The 20,795-nt window shown below is 52.1% G+C and overlaps 6 protein-coding genes across 6 annotated transcripts; 3 read left to right on the forward strand and 3 right to left on the reverse strand.

Moving 5' to 3' along the window:
* Positions 1 to 970: 970 nt before the first annotated feature.
* On the reverse strand, positions 971 to 3,277 carry GLRG_07659 (FHA domain-containing protein; the record flags this gene model as incomplete). The annotated part of the gene is made up of 2 exons (XM_008098474.1): positions 971 to 2,113; positions 2,168 to 3,277. 2 exons carry the CDS (start codon positions 3,275 to 3,277, stop codon positions 971 to 973), a joined length of 2,253 nt encoding a protein of 750 aa, XP_008096665.1.
* A 1,502-nt stretch (positions 3,278 to 4,779) lies between these two features.
* Positions 4,780 to 5,335, forward strand: GLRG_07660 (uncharacterized protein; the record flags this gene model as incomplete). Its single annotated transcript, XM_008098475.1, has 5 exons — positions 4,780 to 4,837; positions 4,891 to 4,917; positions 4,974 to 5,003; positions 5,063 to 5,153; positions 5,206 to 5,335. The coding sequence occupies 5 exons, from the start codon at positions 4,780 to 4,782 to the stop codon at positions 5,333 to 5,335; spliced, it is 336 nt and encodes a 111-aa protein (XP_008096666.1).
* A 1,122-nt stretch (positions 5,336 to 6,457) lies between these two features.
* On the forward strand, positions 6,458 to 8,419 carry GLRG_07661 (GMC oxidoreductase; the record flags this gene model as incomplete). Its single annotated transcript, XM_008098476.1, has 4 exons — positions 6,458 to 6,504; positions 6,553 to 6,739; positions 6,792 to 7,534; positions 7,600 to 8,419. The coding sequence occupies 4 exons, from the start codon at positions 6,458 to 6,460 to the stop codon at positions 8,417 to 8,419; spliced, it is 1,797 nt and encodes a 598-aa protein (XP_008096667.1).
* Positions 8,420 to 9,865: 1,446 nt separating this feature from the next.
* GLRG_07662 (major facilitator superfamily transporter) lies at positions 9,866 to 11,567 on the forward strand (the record flags this gene model as incomplete). The annotated part of the gene is made up of 4 exons (XM_008098477.1): positions 9,866 to 10,546; positions 10,633 to 10,731; positions 10,786 to 10,995; positions 11,052 to 11,567. The coding sequence occupies 4 exons, from the start codon at positions 9,866 to 9,868 to the stop codon at positions 11,565 to 11,567; spliced, it is 1,506 nt and encodes a 501-aa protein (XP_008096668.1).
* A 611-nt stretch (positions 11,568 to 12,178) lies between these two features.
* GLRG_07663 (uncharacterized protein) lies at positions 12,179 to 13,436 on the reverse strand (the record flags this gene model as incomplete). Its single annotated transcript, XM_008098478.1, has 4 exons — positions 12,179 to 12,626; positions 12,686 to 13,136; positions 13,191 to 13,253; positions 13,307 to 13,436. 4 exons carry the CDS (start codon positions 13,434 to 13,436, stop codon positions 12,179 to 12,181), a joined length of 1,092 nt encoding a protein of 363 aa, XP_008096669.1.
* Positions 13,437 to 17,523: 4,087 nt separating this feature from the next.
* GLRG_07664 (uncharacterized protein) lies at positions 17,524 to 19,684 on the reverse strand (the record flags this gene model as incomplete). Its single annotated transcript, XM_008098479.1, has 6 exons — positions 17,524 to 18,336; positions 18,388 to 18,489; positions 18,547 to 19,431; positions 19,493 to 19,502; positions 19,554 to 19,566; positions 19,630 to 19,684. 6 exons carry the CDS (start codon positions 19,682 to 19,684, stop codon positions 17,524 to 17,526), a joined length of 1,878 nt encoding a protein of 625 aa, XP_008096670.1.
* Positions 19,685 to 20,795: the final 1,111 nt, after the last annotated feature.

A 20,795-nucleotide genomic window follows, 5' to 3' on the forward strand; every position in this document is an offset into this window, starting at 1 on the left:
CTAAGCCGGCACGGAACCAGGGCCTGGGCCGAATTAGTCTTCATCGTGCACTTTAAATATCCTCGAGGTGCCAGGCGACCCTGGTCTCTTGTGCGCTGTTCCGGATCCCATCCAGGACCCTTCATTTGATGGATGCCAAGCAAGTCGAGCGCTTATTTGCTAGTCATCTGATGTTTTCCCGGTTTCCTTGACCGTAGACAAGTCATAACTTTTACCATGACGTAGTATCTCGAGACCGTGCTTTGTGAGCGTCAAATCGCAATGGGTAAACACGTCAAAGATTAAGGGGTCTTTATATTCCCACCCAACCTATGCAAACATTAATCTCGTCATCCTCCCCTTGTCCCACCAGTAATCTACAGCCGCTCCATCCTTGTATTCATGCATATTGAAAGCCAAGGGGGCCTGGGAGCCTACAGGCATGTATGCAAGGGCATGTGACCGCAATGTCCCGTCCCTTCGGGCTAGTAAAACTGACAGGCGGTTGCAAACACATGCTTCTGCAGCAGGAAAAGAAAATCGGTGTCATCTCGGGTTGGATTTTTTGTGCCAAGTATAAAGAAAAAGTCGTCGTCCATCATTCCGTTTCCCGTTCCTGGTTTGCCCAAAAGTTCACAAAGAAAACACCGTGCTGCAGCGCGATCAAGACCTCGAAGGGATTCGAATTCCGAAGGAAAAAAAAGGAAGAAGAAAAAGAGGAAGCAAAACGCCTTCCCTACCGTGTTTGTCTCTATTGCTCGTGAGGGATAGAGACATCAGGAATGAAACAATCGTCGTTCTCGCAATTCATACAGAAAAGAAAAAAAAATAAAAAGTAATAGGTACATAGGGAACTAGAAAAAAAACGACGGGACGGAAGTCGGTGTGAAACGATTGACCGCTTTCAATGCAGGAAACGCCGTAGGTATGTGCAATGCCAGCGAGAAAAGTGCGTGTCTAGAGAATCGAAGTAGATTATCAACGACTGACTTCAGTGACGGGAAGTTGGTTCGGGTTGCCAGCCGTTGATGTAGGCCATGAGGCCCATTCCTATGATCACCACACCCAGCATAGAGGCGTAGGGGACGCCGGCCATCATAGCCTGATCTTTCGCCAGCTTGCCCGGTGGTATGGTAAGTGGCGTGATAGTGTTAGCCCGCGATAGCGTAGGCTTGTCGCTGGGATCGTCCAAGGGGGACTCTGTCTGGCTTGGCGCGGGCGTCGACTCGTTAGATACGTCTGTCTGGACCACGGTAGTAGTCTTCTCGGTGGCTCTTTCACTGCGACCGCGCCGCCCACGGGATGGAGACCGAATTTTCTCTGCCGCAGCTGCTGACTGCCTAGCTTCTTCGTCTCTTCGGATCTTTGCAACCATCTCTGACAAGGTCTTGCGGTCGACATCGCGTTCCATCTCAGCCTTCTCACATCTTTGCCTCCAAGCTTCCATCTGCTGCTTGAGATCGCTCATCTCGGTCATCATGGTATCGATCTTGACTTGGAAACGAGCAGCAATCTCTTCAGCGCTCTCCGGTGCCGGCTCCTTGACAAGTGGTTCGGCATCTGTCATTTCGATGTCATGGGCCTCTAAAGCCTCACGGGGAGGCTCAAAAGCTTCTTCAAGTATAGTCTCGGTGTCGTGTTCTTTGGGCCCGCCGTTCAGTTCCTTAGGAGCACTGTCCTCGAGTATCTTTGCCATATCTTCGGCAAGCTCGCGTGCTTCGCGTTCTCTGCGCAACATGTCCTCCAGATCCTTAATCCGGGCAGTCTGGGTATCCATCTCCTTCTTAGCATTGTTCAGAGCCTCGGTTAGCTGGATGATCTGGTGCAGATTGTCGCGTCCCACGGGCGACGGAGTGCTGTTCGTCTTGGGTCGCTCAGTGGTACCTCGTTTGAGGGAAGGCACATCAGGTTTCTCCGGAAGGGGCTGTTGAGGCGGAGGAGCAGGCGGGTCGGAGAATCTCGTCTTTGCATCGTTACGGAATGGCAAGGCGTTGCCGTTAGGGAGCTGCTTGGGGGCTTCTGGTGCCTCGGGTTTCTCGAGATCCTTGACATCTTCCTTGCTCAGCAAAGCATGAATGAAGTGGCCCGTCCTTGACAAGTCTTGAGACTGTAGTCGCGCACTTCGCATCTCGTTCTACACAGAATGTTAGTGCTAGGAGGGAGGGACTCGGAAATATTGGGTACTTACATGTAAGCGTTTTACGATGTGCTCCGTGGTAATGGGCGTCAGTAAGAATCCACGAGCAACTCCGCCACTTGGGGGCATGCCGGCCATGTTCTGGGGAGCCATCATACGGCCGTTGCTGGCCATTGACGCGTTGCTTCCCGTGCGACCGCGATACGGCATTGGTCCCGGTGAAGGCATCATCATGCCACCGTTAGCCGGATCCAAGTCGCCAAAGCTCATATCCATAACGTTGCTGGAGGGTGTCATGAAGCCAGCATGCTCGACTTTGGCGGCAACCTTGTGGTGAACGACGGTCTTTTGATCCTCGCTCACGATATCGATTCCCAGCTCTAGATGATCTCCTGTCTGTAATTCGTGTGGTTCGGATTCACGGTTCTCTTGCGAAAGACGCGTCCCGTTGACGAAGGTTCCGTTGGATGACTTGACATCGCGAATGTAAATCTTGCCCATGCGATCTGCCCAAATTTCAGCGTGCTGCCTGGATAGGACTTTGCTATCGAAGTAGCCGTTTGTGGCTGTTGGGATCGTTTTCTGGTTCGTCTGTCGGCCAATACGAAGGCTTTCCGGGTAGAATGGCACCGATATGGTCTTGCGCTCGAATGTGCCGTTGAGCGACAGGAGATAGAGAACGGGCTGGCCGCTGGGCATGGGATCGCCAGCAGGTCTTGCGGCAAGCCCTTGTTGCGACATCATTTGTGGCTGCCCTGGTAGAGCCTGCAACGATGAATTGCCGTTGATTCCGTTCATTGGCGAACGCATGACCGGCCTGCCGAACTCGGCCTGGCCTTCTGGCTTGCTCGGCGGCCAAGGGCCGTTTTTGGGCTGCGGGCGTTTCCGCGATGCGGTGCTGGACCACGAACTCATGTCGGAGTTCGTAGACGCCGGGGTGCCATTTGGTTGCGAGGCGTTCGTGGCGACCGTGGTGGTTGATGAGTTCGACGACGTGGAGGCGACAGACGAGGATGAGTTGCTTCTCTGCAACGTCTTCCGCGGCACGAACATGCCTCTGACGTCTTCTGGATTCATTGAATTCAGACTTTGTCCGCCATTAACATTCCATCCCGGTCGATTGAGTTGCTGGAAGCTAGGAGGGCTCGCTACGGCAGTCATGAGGGAGTCTCGGCCGTGGCTGGGTAAGGATCGTGTGACGGAAGGAGTCGACGCGGTTCAAGGCACAGGCAATGATGCCGGTCGCAGGTTATCGATGTTGTAGAGGGGGGAGGGGTTGACTAGGGGATGTCGAGGCCTCCTTCCTTCAACATTCGCACGAGCAACCCAGAGGATATCGAAGGGATAGGTGTCGGGCGAAGTTTATCGCTAAGGGACCAGGTATCGAAGGAAGCAGCGTAGTGGTTGAGAAGAGATGAGGCTTCGCTGGCAGGTTGGAAAAAATATGTCAACGATGATGTCGCAGCAAGGATAGGGGTGGACAGCCAATTGGCGTGACCCAAAGCGGCCCGGCACACAGGGGACGGCGGCGGGAAGGCCACAGCGAAGAAGACCGATCCGGATCAGGCAGGGAGGGAGGATTAGACAAGACGTGAGACATACCTGCAATTGAAAGGGAGCGGGCAAAAGAAGAAGGAAGTGTTTTCTCTGGACACCTCTTTCGACGATAGCTGAAGCACACGTCGAGGGGGGGGGGGGGGTGGGTTCGGGGTGCTTAGTTGGCCTGGTAAGTCGAGGTTGAATCTACCCACTGTACTCCGTAGGATTTGGGGAGAAGAACAGAAGGTCTCGCCCCGTCTCGCTAAGCGCTTAGCGTTATTGCGTGTGTGGCCTTGGGGACTTTGGAGCAACCAGTGAACATCAGTGTTGGAGACAGTGACGGACCAAACAGCGCTCGGAAACACGCGCTGGAGCCGACAGGGGAGGGTGGAACGAACACAAGGGAGGGGGAATTCAACGGTCGGCTGGGTAAGGGGGTGTTCGGTTCAGATAAAAGCACAGGCCCCGAGGCTGTCACTGTTTCCAACACCATGCGCGAGAGAAGAGCGGCTCGATCTTCATATGAACGGGATCAGGAGAGAAAAGGGTAGCAGCGTCGGAGAAAAAGAGAGGGAAACTGGTGCTGGTCCCCAGCCCAAGGCGGTCTGTCTGCCACTGTGTGGTTTGGCTTGTGGGATCCACCAAGACGGGGATGGGATCCCCCATTTGCACTGCGCTGCGCTGGCGCTCCGCTGGACAGCGAAGACCACGTGACCATATTTTCGGCGCAAGCCCTCCCTAGCAGGACTGATGTCATTCATACAGTGTTGATATGTTGAACACTGTACAGCATCCTGTGCTCAGGTGGGTGGTCGGTGCATCGGATGACCCTCGGTACCATATGACCCACTTTCATTCCAACACGCAGAAAGCGAGACCGATTAGGGTGATTTGCCGAAGAACTGCCGAGTACCCCGGATTGGATTGATCCAATGGAAGCTCCAGTGGCGGCGCCCACCGGCCGGAGCAAATTGGAAGAGCTCCTTCAGCCCACCGTCGCAAACATCGTGAACGAACAGTTCGTGACAGCTTGAGCATCAGCAACAGCCCGACAGCACCTACGACTTGACACTCGGTCGAACGAAGCGCAGCGCAACACACACACACACTCTCTCTCTTTCAACATGCCTCCTGTTCCTGCGCAACACGGCGGTGCTATGGGCCAGTCTGTCGCAGACAAGCGTACGCCCAAGTCTCTCAAACCATTGCTCGAAGCTGTAGCTAATCCTTTGCAGTCAAGATGGGTGCCATGATGGGTGGCAGTGCGTTTCATAACTATCTCGGCCATTTATGCGAGGAAATAACTGACAATCCGTAGCTGTCGGTGCTGTCATGGGCTTTGTCTTCGGTACGCGCCGCTTCCTCTCTTCGTTCGACCGACTAGACTGACACTTCACCCCTCTCTAGGCTCGGTCAACATCATGCGCTACGGTGCCGGCCCCAACGGCATCATGAGAACTCTCGGCCAATACATGCTCGGGTCTGGAGCTACTTTCGGGTAGGTTACCTTTGCCCGGAGCGTACGCTGTCGTAGCTAACGCCTCGTCCAGTTTCTTCATGTCTATCGGCAGTGTCATTCGATCCGACGCCTCTCCCATTGCCAACGAGGCATACCGCAGGGCCCAGCGGAGGCCCATAATTATGTACGGCCCCGGCTCCGAGTACTCCAAGCGTCAGTAATAAGCTAGAGGGACATTCGAAATACCCTGTACATCATCATGTAGGAGACTAGTAGGCCGTTGCGAGAATGGCGAGATGCTTCGTTACCGGCATCTAATGGATATCTGTATAATAGGCTGGTGGGCATATCACGACTGCATGAAAAAAGTTTTGCCTCTTCAAGAGTGTACCTTGGGTGTTGCGGCCGCAGAAGTCCGTTCCTCTCTTGTTCCATTTTCAATCCTAAAGACGGATGAGGATCAAGTGGAGAACAGACAGTGCGCCATGGTCAGCGTCCCGGCTCGTCTGTGAGGGTTTACGCACGTTTCTAGATCGACAAGAACGCCAAGCTTTGAACGCTGGGAACGGGTATGTTCTGCCAGTGAACTGTCGACTCTTTCCACAGAGACCATGCAGCGCGCTAAACCATGGCTCCAAAACGATACGATTGGACCAGAAACTTGCTGGAAACTTCCGGGCGACGTGCTTGCTGCTCCCCCTTTGCTTCTATCTATTCACCCTTTGCCACCTCAAGCCGGTCTCAATCATCCCCCCACTGAACTTCTCGCTGCCTCAGTAAAACGATCCAGTGAAGGCATACCAAGATTACCCATCAAGACCTATGCAAGCCCGCCCTTGATACCATTCCGACCTGTCAAGTGTCATTGCATACTTCCTTACAGTACTTCGCAAGCGGAACTCCGCAAGACATGGCTTACTCAGCGTGCGTGATGGATTAGTGGACAACGTCGTAGCCGGTCCCTTCACCACATGGCCTAGCCTATTCCAGTCTCCAGAGACCCATGGGTTGTCGGGGGGGGGCTCTGTATTAGTCTAGCGTACGTGACAAGTGGCGCCAGATATTGAAATATTGATGGTCAGGCGTCTCCTTGGTCCTGTCGAGGCGGCTGTACGACATGGAGCGGGGTTCATTATGTCAATTTGGGCTCTACAGCCGTAGTCCGGCCCTTCTGGATCTGTTCTCGGCGTATCCGTACTTTAACTATAAATGAGGTTTGACATGCATCCTAGCGATACATGAATTCTTTTCTTGAAGTTACCTTGTACCGCTGACTGTCCCTTCGAACCAAACTCAGATAGCGTGCCCTAAGCATGCTTTGGAGACCTTATCCATGGTCAGTCATGCTACTGAGCATTGCAAGCGTCATGGCCGAATCATATGACTATATGTAAGTAAGATGCCTCAGAAACGTTACGAAATTGCTAACACTCTCTAGTATCGTCGGCGGTGGTACTGCCGGCCTCACTGTCGCAGCTCGCCTCACCGAGGACCCTCAAGTGACGGTTCTTGTGTTGGAAGCCGGCGCCGATCGCTCCGAGGACTTGAATGTGCTGGCTCCGGGTCTGTTCCTAGCTATGTACGGCAACCCGGACTATGATTGGGATTACAAGACTGTTCCTCAGGTACCAACCACTACAGCCGAGAGCACGAAATACAGCTTGCTTACGCTTTCAGACGGCTGCCAACAACAAGGTCGTCGCCCACATCCGCGGCAAGCAGCTCGGGGGCTCCAGCGCAATGAACTTCATGTTCTGGACCCACCCTTCCCGGCGAGATGTCGACAACTGGGGTGACCTGGGCAATATAGCATGGTCTTGGGATGCTCTCGCTCCCTATTTCCGCAAGTCAGAGGCGTTTGTTGCCCCGTCGGCTCAGCAGAAGAGCGATCTCAGTCTTAACTATGTCGACCCAGTCGTGCACGGAACCAGCGGGCCCATCGTCAATGAGTTCCCCAAGCTGTACAGCCCCTTTCTCGAGGCGTGGCCGAGGACCATGGAGAAGCTTGGTTTGGGCGTCAAGGGCGATCCACGGGACGGAAAGGCGCTGGGAGGTTACGTCAACCTTCTCAACATCAAGAATGCGACGCGCAGCTATGCGGCGAATGCGTACCTCGGACCTGCACGTCAGCGAGCAAATCTTAAGGTCATGACAGAATCCCACGTGTCCAGAATACTGTTCAGAAATGATGAAAACGGCATCGAAGCAACAGGTGTCATGTGGACTCAGGGTGCCGACGAGGTCGAAGCCATCGCCGCAAAGGAGGTAATTCTTGCTGCGGGTTCCATAGCCTCGCCACAGTTGCTCGAATTGTCCGGCATTGGCACCAGGGAAATCCTAGAGAAGCACGGTATCGAAGTACTGGTGGACAACCCCAATGTCGGCGAGAACCTACAGGACCATGTTTACGTCCCCCTTGGGTGAGTGGCTATGGCTTGATACGGGTTTCATATCAGAAGCCTTTGATTAGACTGACATCCTTCAGATTTGCCGTCAAGACAGGGCTGCCAACGAATGAGGACTACTCCAATGCAACCTACTTCCAGGAGCAACTCGATTTATACCTACAGACGAAAACAGGTCGTCTATCCTCGGCAGGCGCCAGCTCGGCGCTTCTGTCCCTTGAGCAGATTGCACCCACTCTAAACTTTGACCCTCCCATTCTTAAGAGCAATATCCCAGGGCTGGCTGAACAGTATCGTCTTGTCTTTCGGGACTTGAAGTCGGAGGCTATCGCTCAGGAGCTCACCATTGAAGGCGGCATCTCTCCCCAGTTCTCCTCCGACACGACGAAACTCTTCAACGCCGGCTCGCCTGGTAACTTTCTCTCGGTTCTGGGGGTCCTCGAGCACCCCCTATCCAGAGGCTCAGTCCACATCCAATCTGCCGACGTGACCGCCCACCCAGAGATTGATCCACGCTACCTTTCGAACCCGCTCGACGTTCAGCTATTGAAAACCATCGCCCTCCACCTCCAAACTGTTGCGCGAACGAAGCCGTTGAGTGACCTGCTTCAGGGCGACGGTACCGTCTTCCAACCCGGTTATCACGAGCTCACGACCCAAAACGTGGAGGATTGGGTGCGAAATAGTATGCAGAGCGAGTACCACCCTTGCGGAACATGCGCCATGTCTCCAAGGGAAAAGGGCGGCGTCGTTGATGAAAAGTTCAAGGTTTACGGAGTGAAGAACCTGCGGGTGGTTGATGCTAGTGTGTTTCCTCTGATACCGAGAGCTAATATCCAGTCCATGGTATATGCTGTAGCAGAGAGGGCCGCGGACTTCATAAAGCAGGATGCACACTGACCTTTGAATATATGCCTATATACAGCAATACTAAGCCCTGTACTCTCACCGGTAATCTTAATCTCACCATTTGCCAGAACTGACTGTCTCGCGTATCACTGTCATGACAACCATGCCACCGCGATTAGACTTCTAGTGCAGTTTATGTCGGTATCTATAGCGGGTCTACTTGATCTCTTCCTGCTTTTACTGCTGTAAAACATGTTCGAATCGTGCAAGAAGCGGCTGACAGCAGCCGTTTCCCAAGTTGTGTCGTTCCTCAGCCTCTTGCTACAGGGCACCTCCAACATCATTTGTTCTTGGTATAGTTCTGTGCCAGATTTCCCGATGCTACGAGCTTGGCAAGGGTCGGCAAAGAAGCTTGGCACTTTGGTATCGGGAAGCTGGCTAAACTAATTAATGGTCATCTCGGAATATCACTAGGGTAACGGTCTAGCGATAAGTACAAAGAAAGTCAGTCGGTCGTATCTATCTACCCCCGTCATTATCGCGAAGCTCACAAACACTCAATGTTCATTACCATCACGTTGATGAGAAAGGCAAATTTGGATCTTTCAGCGTTGCGAAAAGCCAGGACTTTTGATTGGATTGTCACAACCCAAATTCTGCACCGTCATCTGCAGCTGCATCGAGATCGGAATTTTGAGTCTCTTTGCGGACCATAGGTACCTGCAGGTAGGCGGCATTTATGCAGTCTGTCGGGTCCGTCTACCGCGCGTATGGGGCAACCACGGCCGTACACCAGTCGCGCGGCGCCCGGTAACCCGGTTTTGCGGAGCTTTGGTTCGACGCCACCAGCCATCTTCCGGTTATTCTTCACTGTGTAGGACTTATCATGGGGGTTGGTGCTGTTCTTATAGTCGGGTGGTCTACGGAGAAGCGCCCGGGAATCTGATGAACCAACAAAAAACCAACTACCGTAAACTCGAGCGGCATCGTAAGGGTTCTGTGAGACCGTCAGCTAATGGCCCCGAGCTGCAGCTCATCTTATTAATGGTCTGGGTCACGCAAGCCTCCGTGGCGGCGGGTGATTGCGCGGCAGCAACGGCAGCACTATGGTCGCTTCTTTGAGAGAATGAGGTAGCGATATCCGGATCACGACACGGGGCCCCGCGATGGCGACACACCCCACGCCAAGGGGGAGCGAATCATCAGCGCGTCAAAGCACATCATCCGCTCCGATAATCCATTCAGTCCTCTAAGTCGTCCGAGTGTTATCTAGAGGCTTTCCGGCATTCGGGAGATTGTGACCGACTTGGAAACCACTGTTAATTTAGCGCAGCGCGATGGCCAGGATTTCAAGGAGCGAGATACATAAATCAGGTACGATATTTAACCCATATCTTCGCGAATGGTTTTCATTTTCTCTTCAGTCTCAAGCCCGGATCCCCTTCATTTCAACACTCTAATTTACCGAACTCGATAGAGCTCTCACCTCTGCTCGGAATGGGGTCAGAGCATGAATACGCATCCTCGTCTGCCAAAGGAGGGACGATGGATGATTCGCTCTCGGACGAGCATAATTCGACAGCCATCGCAAAGAAGAAGGCACCATGGTGGGCGTACATATGGGATTACGAGCCCGATCGCTCCCCAGAGGAACGCGCTTTCATTCAGAAGCTCGACGTCTTTCTGATCACAATGCTGAGCTTCGGCTATTTCATCAAGAATCTTGATCAGACAAACATTAGCAACGCATTTGTCAGCGGCATGAAGGAAGACCTTCATATGAATGGCAACGAAATCAACCTCATCGACACAGCCTGGACCGTCGGCTACGTGGTGGGTCAAATCCCCTCGCAGATCGTCCTCACAAAGGTGCGACCATCCATTTGGGTGCCCTCTTGTGAGCTGCTCTGGACAGTCTTGACTTTCTGTCTGGCGGCTGCGAAGACTTCGAATCACGTTATTGCCATCCGTTTCTTCGTCGGTTTGGCGGAGTCCATCTTCTATCCGGCCGCTCACACGATCCTGGGATCGTGGTACAAGCCGTCTGAGCTGGGCAAGAGGGCCTGCATTTTCCACGCTTCTTCGGCTGCGGCCAGCATGTTTTCAGGCTATCTCCAAGCTGGCGTCTACCGTGGCCTCAACGGTGTACATGGGCTTACTGGTTGGAAGTGGTTATTTGTAAGCTCTTATTTCCCTCCCCTTTCCCGATGGCGTGATCTGATAATGTGGGGATACCTCGATGCTGACGTGACCGCGACTCTTAGATCATGGACGGAGTCATCAGCTTGCCCATCTGCATTGCGGGGTTCTTCTTTCTACCAGATCTCCCGGAGAACACAAGGGCATTCTACCTTAACGAGAATGTGTGTATTAGATGTATCTCTGATATGTTTGAACGATGACTAATGTCGAGACAGGACCGGGAGTTAGCTCGCAAGCGTATGGCCAGCGTCGGCCGTGCTCCTCGGACAAAGCTGGGACGATCTGCTTTCAAAAGGATCTTTGGAAGATGGCACGTCTACTTGTTGTCGATTCTTTACATCATCTTCATCAACATCGGCCCGTCGAGCAGTGTCAACCCCTTTTCGCTCTGGCTGAAGTCAAGGGGCGAGAGTGTGGAAAAGATTGTGAGTTATTTCCAGTGGCAAGATGGTCCCTAACAGAAGCTGACCAAAAGCATCAGAACATCATTCCTACAGCGGCCTCTGCGGTCCAGCTGGTTCTCACCGTCTCCTTTGCTATCATATCTGATGCAATTCGTCATCGTGCTAGCATCATGTCTATTTCCACTTTTCTTGGCGGCTTTGCAGCCTTGATTCTTGCCATCTGGAACGTCCCGGACGGCTTGAAGTGGTTTGCCTTTTTGCTGCAGCGCGCTTCAGTGCCGTATGGACCGCTCAGCATGAGCTGGACAAACGAAATTTGCGGTGCTGATGCCGAGGAGCGCGCCATCGTCATTGGCATCATGAACTCGTTGGGTTACGCGTTCAACGCCTGGGTACCAATCCTGACGTATCCTCAAGTTGACGCTCCAACCTTCAAAAAGGGCTTCATCTTCTCGACAGCTGCCTTTGGTGCTCAAGCTGCTATCACAGCCTCGGTGGCCTACCTCTACAAGCGAGACAAGAAGAAGCAGGGGATCGCCAAGAGAGACGAAGAAGGTGTCACTGCTCCTGCTTCGGTCCCCGATTTGAATTGAACCGCACAACTACCTATAGTTTTGGTCAAGCTGCTCTGTATGAATTATGATGTGATGCGATCATGGCATAGCAATCAGGCGTTGAACCTGGAATATCAATCTCACCTGGCCGGGTTTAAACCGTGTGATTTGACTTAATATATCTTGCTTACGAACTAAGATCACAATACGTGAAAGGTGTCAATAAGATAGCGGGCGCCTGACATTAATATTTAAGCAATCAACCTGTGTCTTGCGGTCGTGCAATATGGTCGTTTGAGGCGATACCCTGCTATCAAGATCGAATTATCAATTTGTCATCCATCCAAGGGCATGTGATTTGGCTTTTCCAGAGTCAAGTTAGTCACGTATCTACCTTTGAATCAGGTTCCACGTTCCGGTGCAGTTGCATCAACTCAGTTGTCTTTAGTGCACGTGGTATCGCTGCTAACGAACCACCCTCTAGCTTAAAGGGGGTGAGATTTGGCTGCAGAGAGTGCCTAAATCCAGTACCGTAGGAGAATATTAAGAGAATTATCTGTCTATGATAGCCTCATCAAAGCTATTTACCCAGTGACATGAAAGTATAATATGAATTGCAGGTCATTGTACACGCTGGCAGAGTTGCCGACTTATCCATCGTCCACGATTGTCTTCTGTCTGGAATCTCCATCGGTCGTTGTAACAGAGTTGGCTATATGGAATAAACTTATGCTCTTCGTCCACTCATCGTCCGGATCTTGCATAGAAGGTCCGATAAGTAACCCTTCGTCGGTATGAGCCCTTCGGCCATCAGGCTTGACACTGCTATCACCTATAAAGGGACAATCTGAGGCTCTTACCCGGCTCAAATGGCTTGTGTTGTATTCACGGTTGTAGTATACCTCGTTCCTCGTGGACTTGTGATGCGACAACCACCTGCGGACAAGAGGCCACAGGGCAGGGGCGGAGGCTGTGGTGATAGCCAAGCAGCACTCTATTTGCGAAACGCAGAATCCGAGAGAGAAATTCTTGTCTGGCGTTACATTGACAAAGCTTAGTGCCACAAAATAAAGACGGACGATACTGACGGCGGTCACACTGTTATGGAGTAGTTAGATGAACAGCTAAATAGGAATACCAGGTCGGAGTTGACTCACATGATACCTAGTGCAAACACGCCCATCAACCAACTCTTCTTCTTCTTTCCCATTTTCAGCCCGAGAAAGATGTAGAAGGGAAGACCAATAATGACGATATCGGTAAGGACGGTCAAAGTCCCGGACGTGATAGCAAGAGCGAATTTGTCGATGCATTGGCCGGGGACTGACGTGTTCCAAAATGCCTCGACAGGAGTGCATTGAAAGATGATAGCAAGAAAGGTCGCAATCGTTAGAGAAATGTTGAAAATCGCAGTGAACCAGACGACGTTCCGGACAATGTTTCTGATTCCGGAGAGTCGGAGCAGGAAGACGAGAATTGATTGCTTCGTGAGAGCCAAGATGGGACTGTATATTACGCCGACAATAAATATCCATAGCATGCCATTCCCAAGGTCTGCGGATGGTGGAATCTCCCAATAGTGTATACCAATAAAAAGTTCCTTCATACCTGTGAAACTTCTCAGCGTTTATGGAATCAAGTGTCCGTATCCAGTGAACGTACATATAATGGAACCGACACCCAAGCCTATAGTGAGGGCTAATGCAGCGCAGATTAAAGCATCATCTATGCAGATGGCTGTTAGAAAGTCACTTTGAAGTTGCCAGGCCGTGACCTACCCCATCCGAGGCTCTTTGTATCAAACCTGATATACAGTCGCAGTATGACGACAACAAGAGCGAAAACAGGACAGAAAACCTCAATGGCGATACCCAGGTCCTGGAGCCAGCTTTTCGGCTCGCCCGCCATGACGAGTCAGCAGGCAAGCTTCCAGTGACTCACGGTGAATATTGAGGACGGTGATATGCACGCTTAGGAGCCAAATCGAGACGAGAGTCAGAGACAGCCCATCATGTGTCAGGTCTTTCGGCACCAGTATCTTTCTTCCTGTCCCTTCGAGATAGATGGAGCAGGAAGAAAAGAGTCAGTTGAGGGCTACGCGCTTGGTCAGAGCACAGGCTTGGGGTATTCATGTTTCAACCGGAACCTCCACGCCGACCCCTCCGGAAGCTTTGGAAACTAAGTTTTGTCTTAATGGATGCAGTCCGAAACACTGATTACCTGTTTCTCGATTGGATTGCTCATTACAAGCGGACATATTGACTCAGACCAGGCGCATGTGTCATCTATTCACCCGGATTGAACATCCATCAGGAGATATGGGATCCCGAACAATCATGAACAGTTCTTCCCAAAGGAGCATCTTCAACGACGTCTCAAGTCCTTGACGATAGGCTCACCGGAGAAATATGAAGTTGGTCTCCAAGAAGTTTATGAAAAGATGTTCGAGGACCCCAATCTTGCATCACAGCAGACAAGGCATGTCCGGCTCCTCAAAAGATATGAAATAGAATTGGTTCCGGCCTTTATCTCATAATCATCAATTTCTCAGTGACATACACACGCGTAGCCGTGTCTATCCCATAGCACTCCTCGGTCTCGCAAGTGGTCAAGAAGAATAGCGTAAGCGAAGCCTGCTTGTTTTATGATGCCCGATGAGCTTTTCTTCCGCCTCAGCTTGACACCCATGCAGACTTCCACATGCAACATAGTGCCGCGACGGGGGCATTCCTGTTCTACATTTGTTTAACCCAATGACCAGCTTAAGCAAGTAAGTCATTACTAAAGGAGAACAGCTTGCTCCATCCTCGTTCATAGTAAGAAGTAGATGCAACTGGTTCTCTCAACTTCAAGCAAGGAGATTCATAGAAACGCATTTAAGCTTTCGTCCGATCTATGAAGAAATACGCACCTGTCGCAAAAACAACGTCATTAATCACAAGCAGCAATTAACGCCTTATATCATATAGATCCACTACAACATACCCCCCCAGATCGCAGAGATCTTATCCATGTGATCTGTCTGCCTACATGATCACTAGGTTAACAGGGAAGCCATCATACCCCCCCTAGGTCGACGTCCCCAGGGCAGGAACCTGACACAACGCTTCTTAGTTGCCGCCTGACTTATCTAGTGGAGTTAATGCGACCTCTCTATAGGCTTGCGCGGGAATTAAACCTGCAGGGTCTATGACGCTTAGACGCTAAACTCTGGGGCTGGTGCCATTCTGGCACACCAGAGCGAACTGGGCTCATAACTGTCGCAAAAACGACGCTGTTAATCGCAAGCAGCAGTTAACGCCTTATATCATATGGATCTACTACGACAGCACTAAAGTAATTCTGTCTTGCTGTCATCTGGCAGCGTCTATATGGGTAGAATCAAAATGCTGAAAGTCGACTAGAGGTTTGCTTATTCACTAAGCTGAATAAACCCTTGTCGTGAAGCTGGAATAGCTTCTTGTGGCTGGTACCAGTGGTAAGCGCCACAGACGTGGCTAACTAACAGATAGACTCTACATTGGGAAGGGTATTTCTACCTGATATTTCTCTCGTACATAAGACTTAGAAGAATCAACTATTACTTCTCTCCGAAAGATCAGACGCTGCGGTTCATTACACCCCTTGTGTCTGATGACCGTCTTTTAGAAAATATAGGCCGAAGCCAATAGCGGATCGTTGATCCCCGGTGGGACAGACGAGTAGCGTTGAGTTGTCAAATAGGGGTTGAAACCATCTACACATCCCCAAAAGAAGAGCCTTAGGGGAAGCAGAGATTTTATGTGGAATGAAAGCTCTCAATCATTCCAGGAGGTTAGACCTCCTTTGGAGTCCCAGATTATTCGTGATCTATAATATGCCTTTTTCATCTTGGAAATCTACAGGACGCAATAATGTATATATTGTAATCATGGACCCCTCCCAATATTACATTGACATTTGCCTCTCTGACCTTCTTTTCCGTGCTTTTCCCTTCCTGACTCAGCTGTTCGTTCAACGCCTCCGATTGGTCACCTAGTGAATTAGGTGTCAGGCCAGTCGGCACAATGCTACGCTCTGTAATCCGCGCGGCCACATCTCCCGTCGATCTTCAGACTAGAAGTACGTTTTTCGATACGTTCGTGATAGTCGGCAGTGCTGTTCGCCTTCTTGTGCCTTATACATCACTTTAGTACTGTCGCTAGCGCATTGCAACCACCTAAACCGCCCGTGAGAGAATTACTCCTCTAGTCGAAACAGTGCTTCCAACACATGACCAGCGAAACCGGCTGCGTGTGCCGTCTGGACCAGGCCAACATGTTCTCTAGGACCACCAGCGACGCACCATTTTCTTATCGACAGGGCAATTTGAGCCGAACCAATCAAAAGAGTGACCGGTTCTGGTGGTGGGGTGCATGGAGTCACTGAACCGCAAACCCGTCCGCGAAGCCGAAAGCTGGAAAATTCGCACTCACACATTACGCGCAAATCAGAGCGAAGGAACGGAAACACTGCACTTCTCTCCAGTGTTGAGGGTAACCTGTGTTACCACGAGCCTATCTTCTGCTCATCGATTACTTATGAATAGGAGGAGCGGGCTTTTCGAAGGCGCAACGTGGACGACGTGCTGCGGTCCAGGCAGACCCCGGCCAAGGCTGGCGTCAGTCAGCAATAGGTCAGACTCTCACGCCTCTCGCAAATCGAGCCCGAATCCGTGTCCATCACATGATGCGCCAACGCGCGCGCCGTCTGGTTTCACAGCTTGGGGGCGCTAGGCCAGTTGCCGTGTGCTTGTGCTCGCATACTTTCGTGTTACCGCCTCTGGCAATGACTGGTCCACCCAACGCTGAGCTGAGATATGACCAATACCGGCCGGCCGGTGTGCGGGCGGCCCTGCGTGAATCATTTGCTATTCCCAGGGCGCGGAGCAAATGAGCCCATCTGGATGGATTGGCGGTTGATCCAAACCTTTCCCCTTGTCTGGCAACGCGTCTCATGACGAGCTTCGCATTTGGCGACATTTCGCCTCGGAATATGAAGCAACACTCAGCCCTACCTACATAGACTGCGTCGAGCGCAATCTAAATCCAGGAAGCAGAAGAAGGGTGAGCGTGGGACCTGACTTGCTAGATTCCCTCCCATCTCGCCACCCTTTTTTTGATTGAGTCCCCCAAAGCCAGAAATCGCACATCTCGGTTCCAGAAGCAAGGAGGCGCGGACTAATTAACATTTTCGGAATATGCACCGCGTATCCTGGGGGTGATGTTTGTGTGGTTGAGACGTATGTCTTGCGTGATGAAGGGTGCGCCCACACTAGACGAAGAAATCGAATGTCTTGATCGGCAGCCACCCGCCAGAAGAGGCCGCTTTCTTGCCGCAATGCGCCAAAGTCTCGGCGTTGGAGAAGGCATCTTATTCCTGGGCACCTGGGGCTCAGAAGGAGTCCTACCATCATGAGGTGCGGGTACTCAACGTGCCCCCCGGTCCCTGGATCTGCAGGACAATCAGGCTGAATAACCCTCTCCCCCCCTGGCAGGGAGGCGGCTCCGTTTTCCCCAGCGTTGGTTGGCGGACAATCATGACAGTGTCGTTGGTATTGGCCAAGCCAATGTGGCTTACCTGAAGGAGTGGCGGGTCCATGGATGAATGGATGCAATCATGAGCTGTATCAACCTGCTGGACATGGGAGCTCAATAGGCTCCACACGCCCAAGACTGACGGCCAGTCTAGAGCGTGGATCCCAAGCCGCCTTGCCATTGTGATGTTCTCCGTCAAAGGGCCCTAAGGGGTTCCGGTGAAAATGACTGTGGTATATTGATGCATCTGCTTGATCCCCCTTTCCGGTGTCCAGCACCCCGTACTCCGGTTTCTTTTCCCCGTGATATTGTAAAATGCCGAAAGTGTTCGCTGTGTCGTCGCCGTAATATCATGACAACGTCCCCAGTGAAAGTTGCAAATCCAGAAATTCTCATGTCTGTGAGCCCAAACACCGCATTGCCTCCTGCAGGTGCTGCCTTCACCCAAAAACGAGGCCGACCTTCATGCTTGCCGCCACCTGCTTCCAGAGGTCTGGCCATGCCTCTGCTCCTACTTGTTCTTTGCCATAGGCCCGCATGTCCATCCTTCTCCACACATCCATGACCACAGCCCAGGGCTTCTCTGTGTCGACCACACCTTTCTTGCTGCCAAGAGCTGTGAAAGCTTGCCGCACCAAGCCCCGGTCTCGAGTGCATATGGCATGACAGGCGGAGAAGAAGAGAGGCCACAGCATCGAAAGTCCCGTCCCGCCGTGTGATACGGACGCTGCACAGTGCCATAGAGCTGCTTGCGCATGCTTCTGAACCAATTTGTGAGACGAAGGGTACTCGGAGATGGTGCTGTACAGATAGACGAGTGCGGTCTGTCGGTAGGCGAGCGCCGTACTGGTGATCCATCTGGTGTTGGCGAGCTCGGCCTCCGATGCGTGTTCAGGGCCATCGACAATGCGGTTGACCAATGAAAATCCCGGTGGCAAGACTGGGCTCCATGATTCCAACGCTCTTTCAATAGCCTTGTAGGCCGTCTGGTATTCGGTCCGAAGAACTGCAAACTTGGACGTTTGCCCTGACGCCATGGTGGCCTGGAGTTCGCACTTCATCGCGATGAGTTCCCCAAGGCGATGTAGAGTAGGCCAAAGATCATCCGCCATACCGAAAACGGGGTCGATGCCACTGAAAATCGTAGAAGGTGGTGAGCTGCCAGGCGAATAAGCTCGGGCAGATGAGGGGGCCGCAAACACTGGAGACGATCCATTCGTCAAAGCATTGAGTACGTCAAAGTAGCGAAAAACCTTTTTCTAGTTAGTGATATAACGCATGTTACATTTACTCTGAGAACTGACCTGCTCGAAGAACTCAACACTGGGGATTCTGGGGGACGGCATGGCGCTGATAATATGCCATGCGCCTTGGAGATGGTTACGAATGACATCGGGCAGGCTTCGCTGCGTGAGCTACACTAGTAAGTTCATGTTGCAACTCATACGAAGACTTTGTCTTACCAAATCATACTGTAGAAGAAGTATTATGGCTGCCAGCGCTTCTTCAAAGCCATCCCCGTCTTCTATAATAGCGGACAGCCCAGTCACTGCTCGTTCGTGGAAGCTTGCAGAACCCTCGGTATTTTCAAGACCAATGTACTCTCGATGTACGCTGGCCAAGGCGTAGATAGCACTCCGAACTGCAGAGCTTCTCTGTGATAGGGGGATGATATACTGCTCGTAAGGGTTCTTGCCGTCTTCTTTGAACCCCATCGCAGGCAACATGACTTTGGAGTAGTGTTCCAGCAAGCCCGTGTCCTCTGGGCAGTCGGAAACACCATGGTATGCTGGTGGAAGCAGGTTGAGCAGCGGCGGAGAGATGGTCGTCCATGTAGCTTCGTTCCAAGTGTCGAGACTAGCCGCAAAGAACGAGTGGTCTGGCGACTGCAAGTCGTCATCGAGAGTTACGAGAGAAAACGGCAGGTGTCTGTCTGATGGTTTCTGATGGGGGCTCATATCCGTGACCGCTGTGTATTCGCTCTCGTACATGTCTGAGTCCCCGTGCCCAAGCTCGTAGGTGTACACATTCTCGATATCATCGTAGAGAGGCAAGAGGGAGCCTATAGACGCCGAGAGACTGTTGCCCACAGATGTCGATGGCGAAAGAGAATCTTCAGCTCCAGCCTGTAGCATATCAGGGGGAGTGAGAATGCACGCGTCTGGGCTTGTTTGCATGCTGCTCTTGGTTACAGGGCTGTCCGAATCGTCCGATGCAGCGGTGTCTTGCATCTCAGTTGGCTTAGTTGATGCCCTTCGCTTTCTTTTCTTGATTGGCTCGTATACGCAATCGACGCTGGCTTGGACACAACGAAGGCATCGTGGGTGTTCTTCGGAGCACTTCTTTCTCTAGTACAAGAGTTTGTTATTAGTTGTTCGGGCGGGATACGTGATGAGCAAGGTAACCAACCTTGTCTCGGCTGGAGATGTTAGCGGAAGAATCCTCAGACGGGTATGAGTAGTTGACTTACCAATATTTGCAACCTGCGGATGGCACGGCCAAATGTCAGACAGTTGAAGAAACCCGGCAGAAGGGCTTAGACAAACCTGCTCTTGACCGAGTTTTGATCGGCCGTGGACGGATGGGCTGGTTGACGAGCATGCTACCGGCTGGAGGGAAGGCGTGTCTAGTGCGATGGAAAAGGTATATACGATAGCTGTCTGCGCTCGTTGGTTGGAGACTCGATGGCCTTCCCGTCGCCTCCAAAGAATGGCGTTTTCTGTCGTCAATAAGTTCAGGCAGAGCAAGCAGCCTCAACGACGAGCAACAGAGGCGAGGGCGGTGGTATTTCAATGGGCCACACCACAATCGAATGCACAGGGGTCCCCGAATTCCCCAGCTTTCGTGAGGGGAAAAGAGGTGTGCGCTCACGCGGGTTCGGGGAGAGGCTCGGCGAATTTGGAGACGACCGAAGATGAGTGGGTGGCATGCCGAGTACCTAGCACACAGGCTCCCGCATTACTGCCTTCTAGATGTGGCCAGGACTTCGAGGACCCCAGAAACTGTTGAACAAGGGCCGTGCGGCAGCAAATTAACCGGCCATTCTTCCAAAACCCTGGTGATCGTTCGTCCAGAGCTCCATCCATGGGACTGACGTGTTTGTGGAGAAGATGGGCCGTATCGGGTCCGAGCTTGGCGTCTGACATGGACATGCAAGGGTCAAAATTAGGTCGTCGTCTAATGTAGCATCCAAGACTGTCCAACATCGCCGCTGGTCGCGATGTGCAGACAGGAAACCATTTGTCCAATCATCCGATCCAAAGTTTCTCCTTGTGCGTAGGCGAGAGAATCATCGCGGTACTTGGGTTTGCCACTGGCTGCAATGGGCAGCGCCAGGTTGGGCAGAGTCTCGTTCTTATCCTGCGGTGGAGCCGAACCTACCATGGTAAACAAGGACGAATGGCTGACGGAGCGACAGGACCCAAGAAGCAGGTTCAGACGCTACTGGACTTTATATCGAAATGGTAGGGTTTTAGATCTGATGTTGTGGTGCCAACCGGTGCTCTGTACCGGTAGATGTGGTATGGGATGTATGTGAGAATGCGAAAAGCGGCAGGAGTCTTTCCTGGTTGCTTCCGAACCGAACCGCGATAAACAAACGTTGCCTGGATACTGTACGTACTGCCGTCTCGGCTAAACTTGCGTTCCGCGACGACGCACGAGCCATGGTGGAAATGTAGAGTTACGTCACTTACACTGGTACGTTTGAGTT

This window comes from Colletotrichum graminicola, assembly GCF_000149035.1.
Source record: "Colletotrichum graminicola M1.001 genomic scaffold supercont1.33, whole genome shotgun sequence".
NCBI lineage: Eukaryota > Fungi > Ascomycota > Sordariomycetes > Glomerellales > Glomerellaceae > Colletotrichum > Colletotrichum graminicola.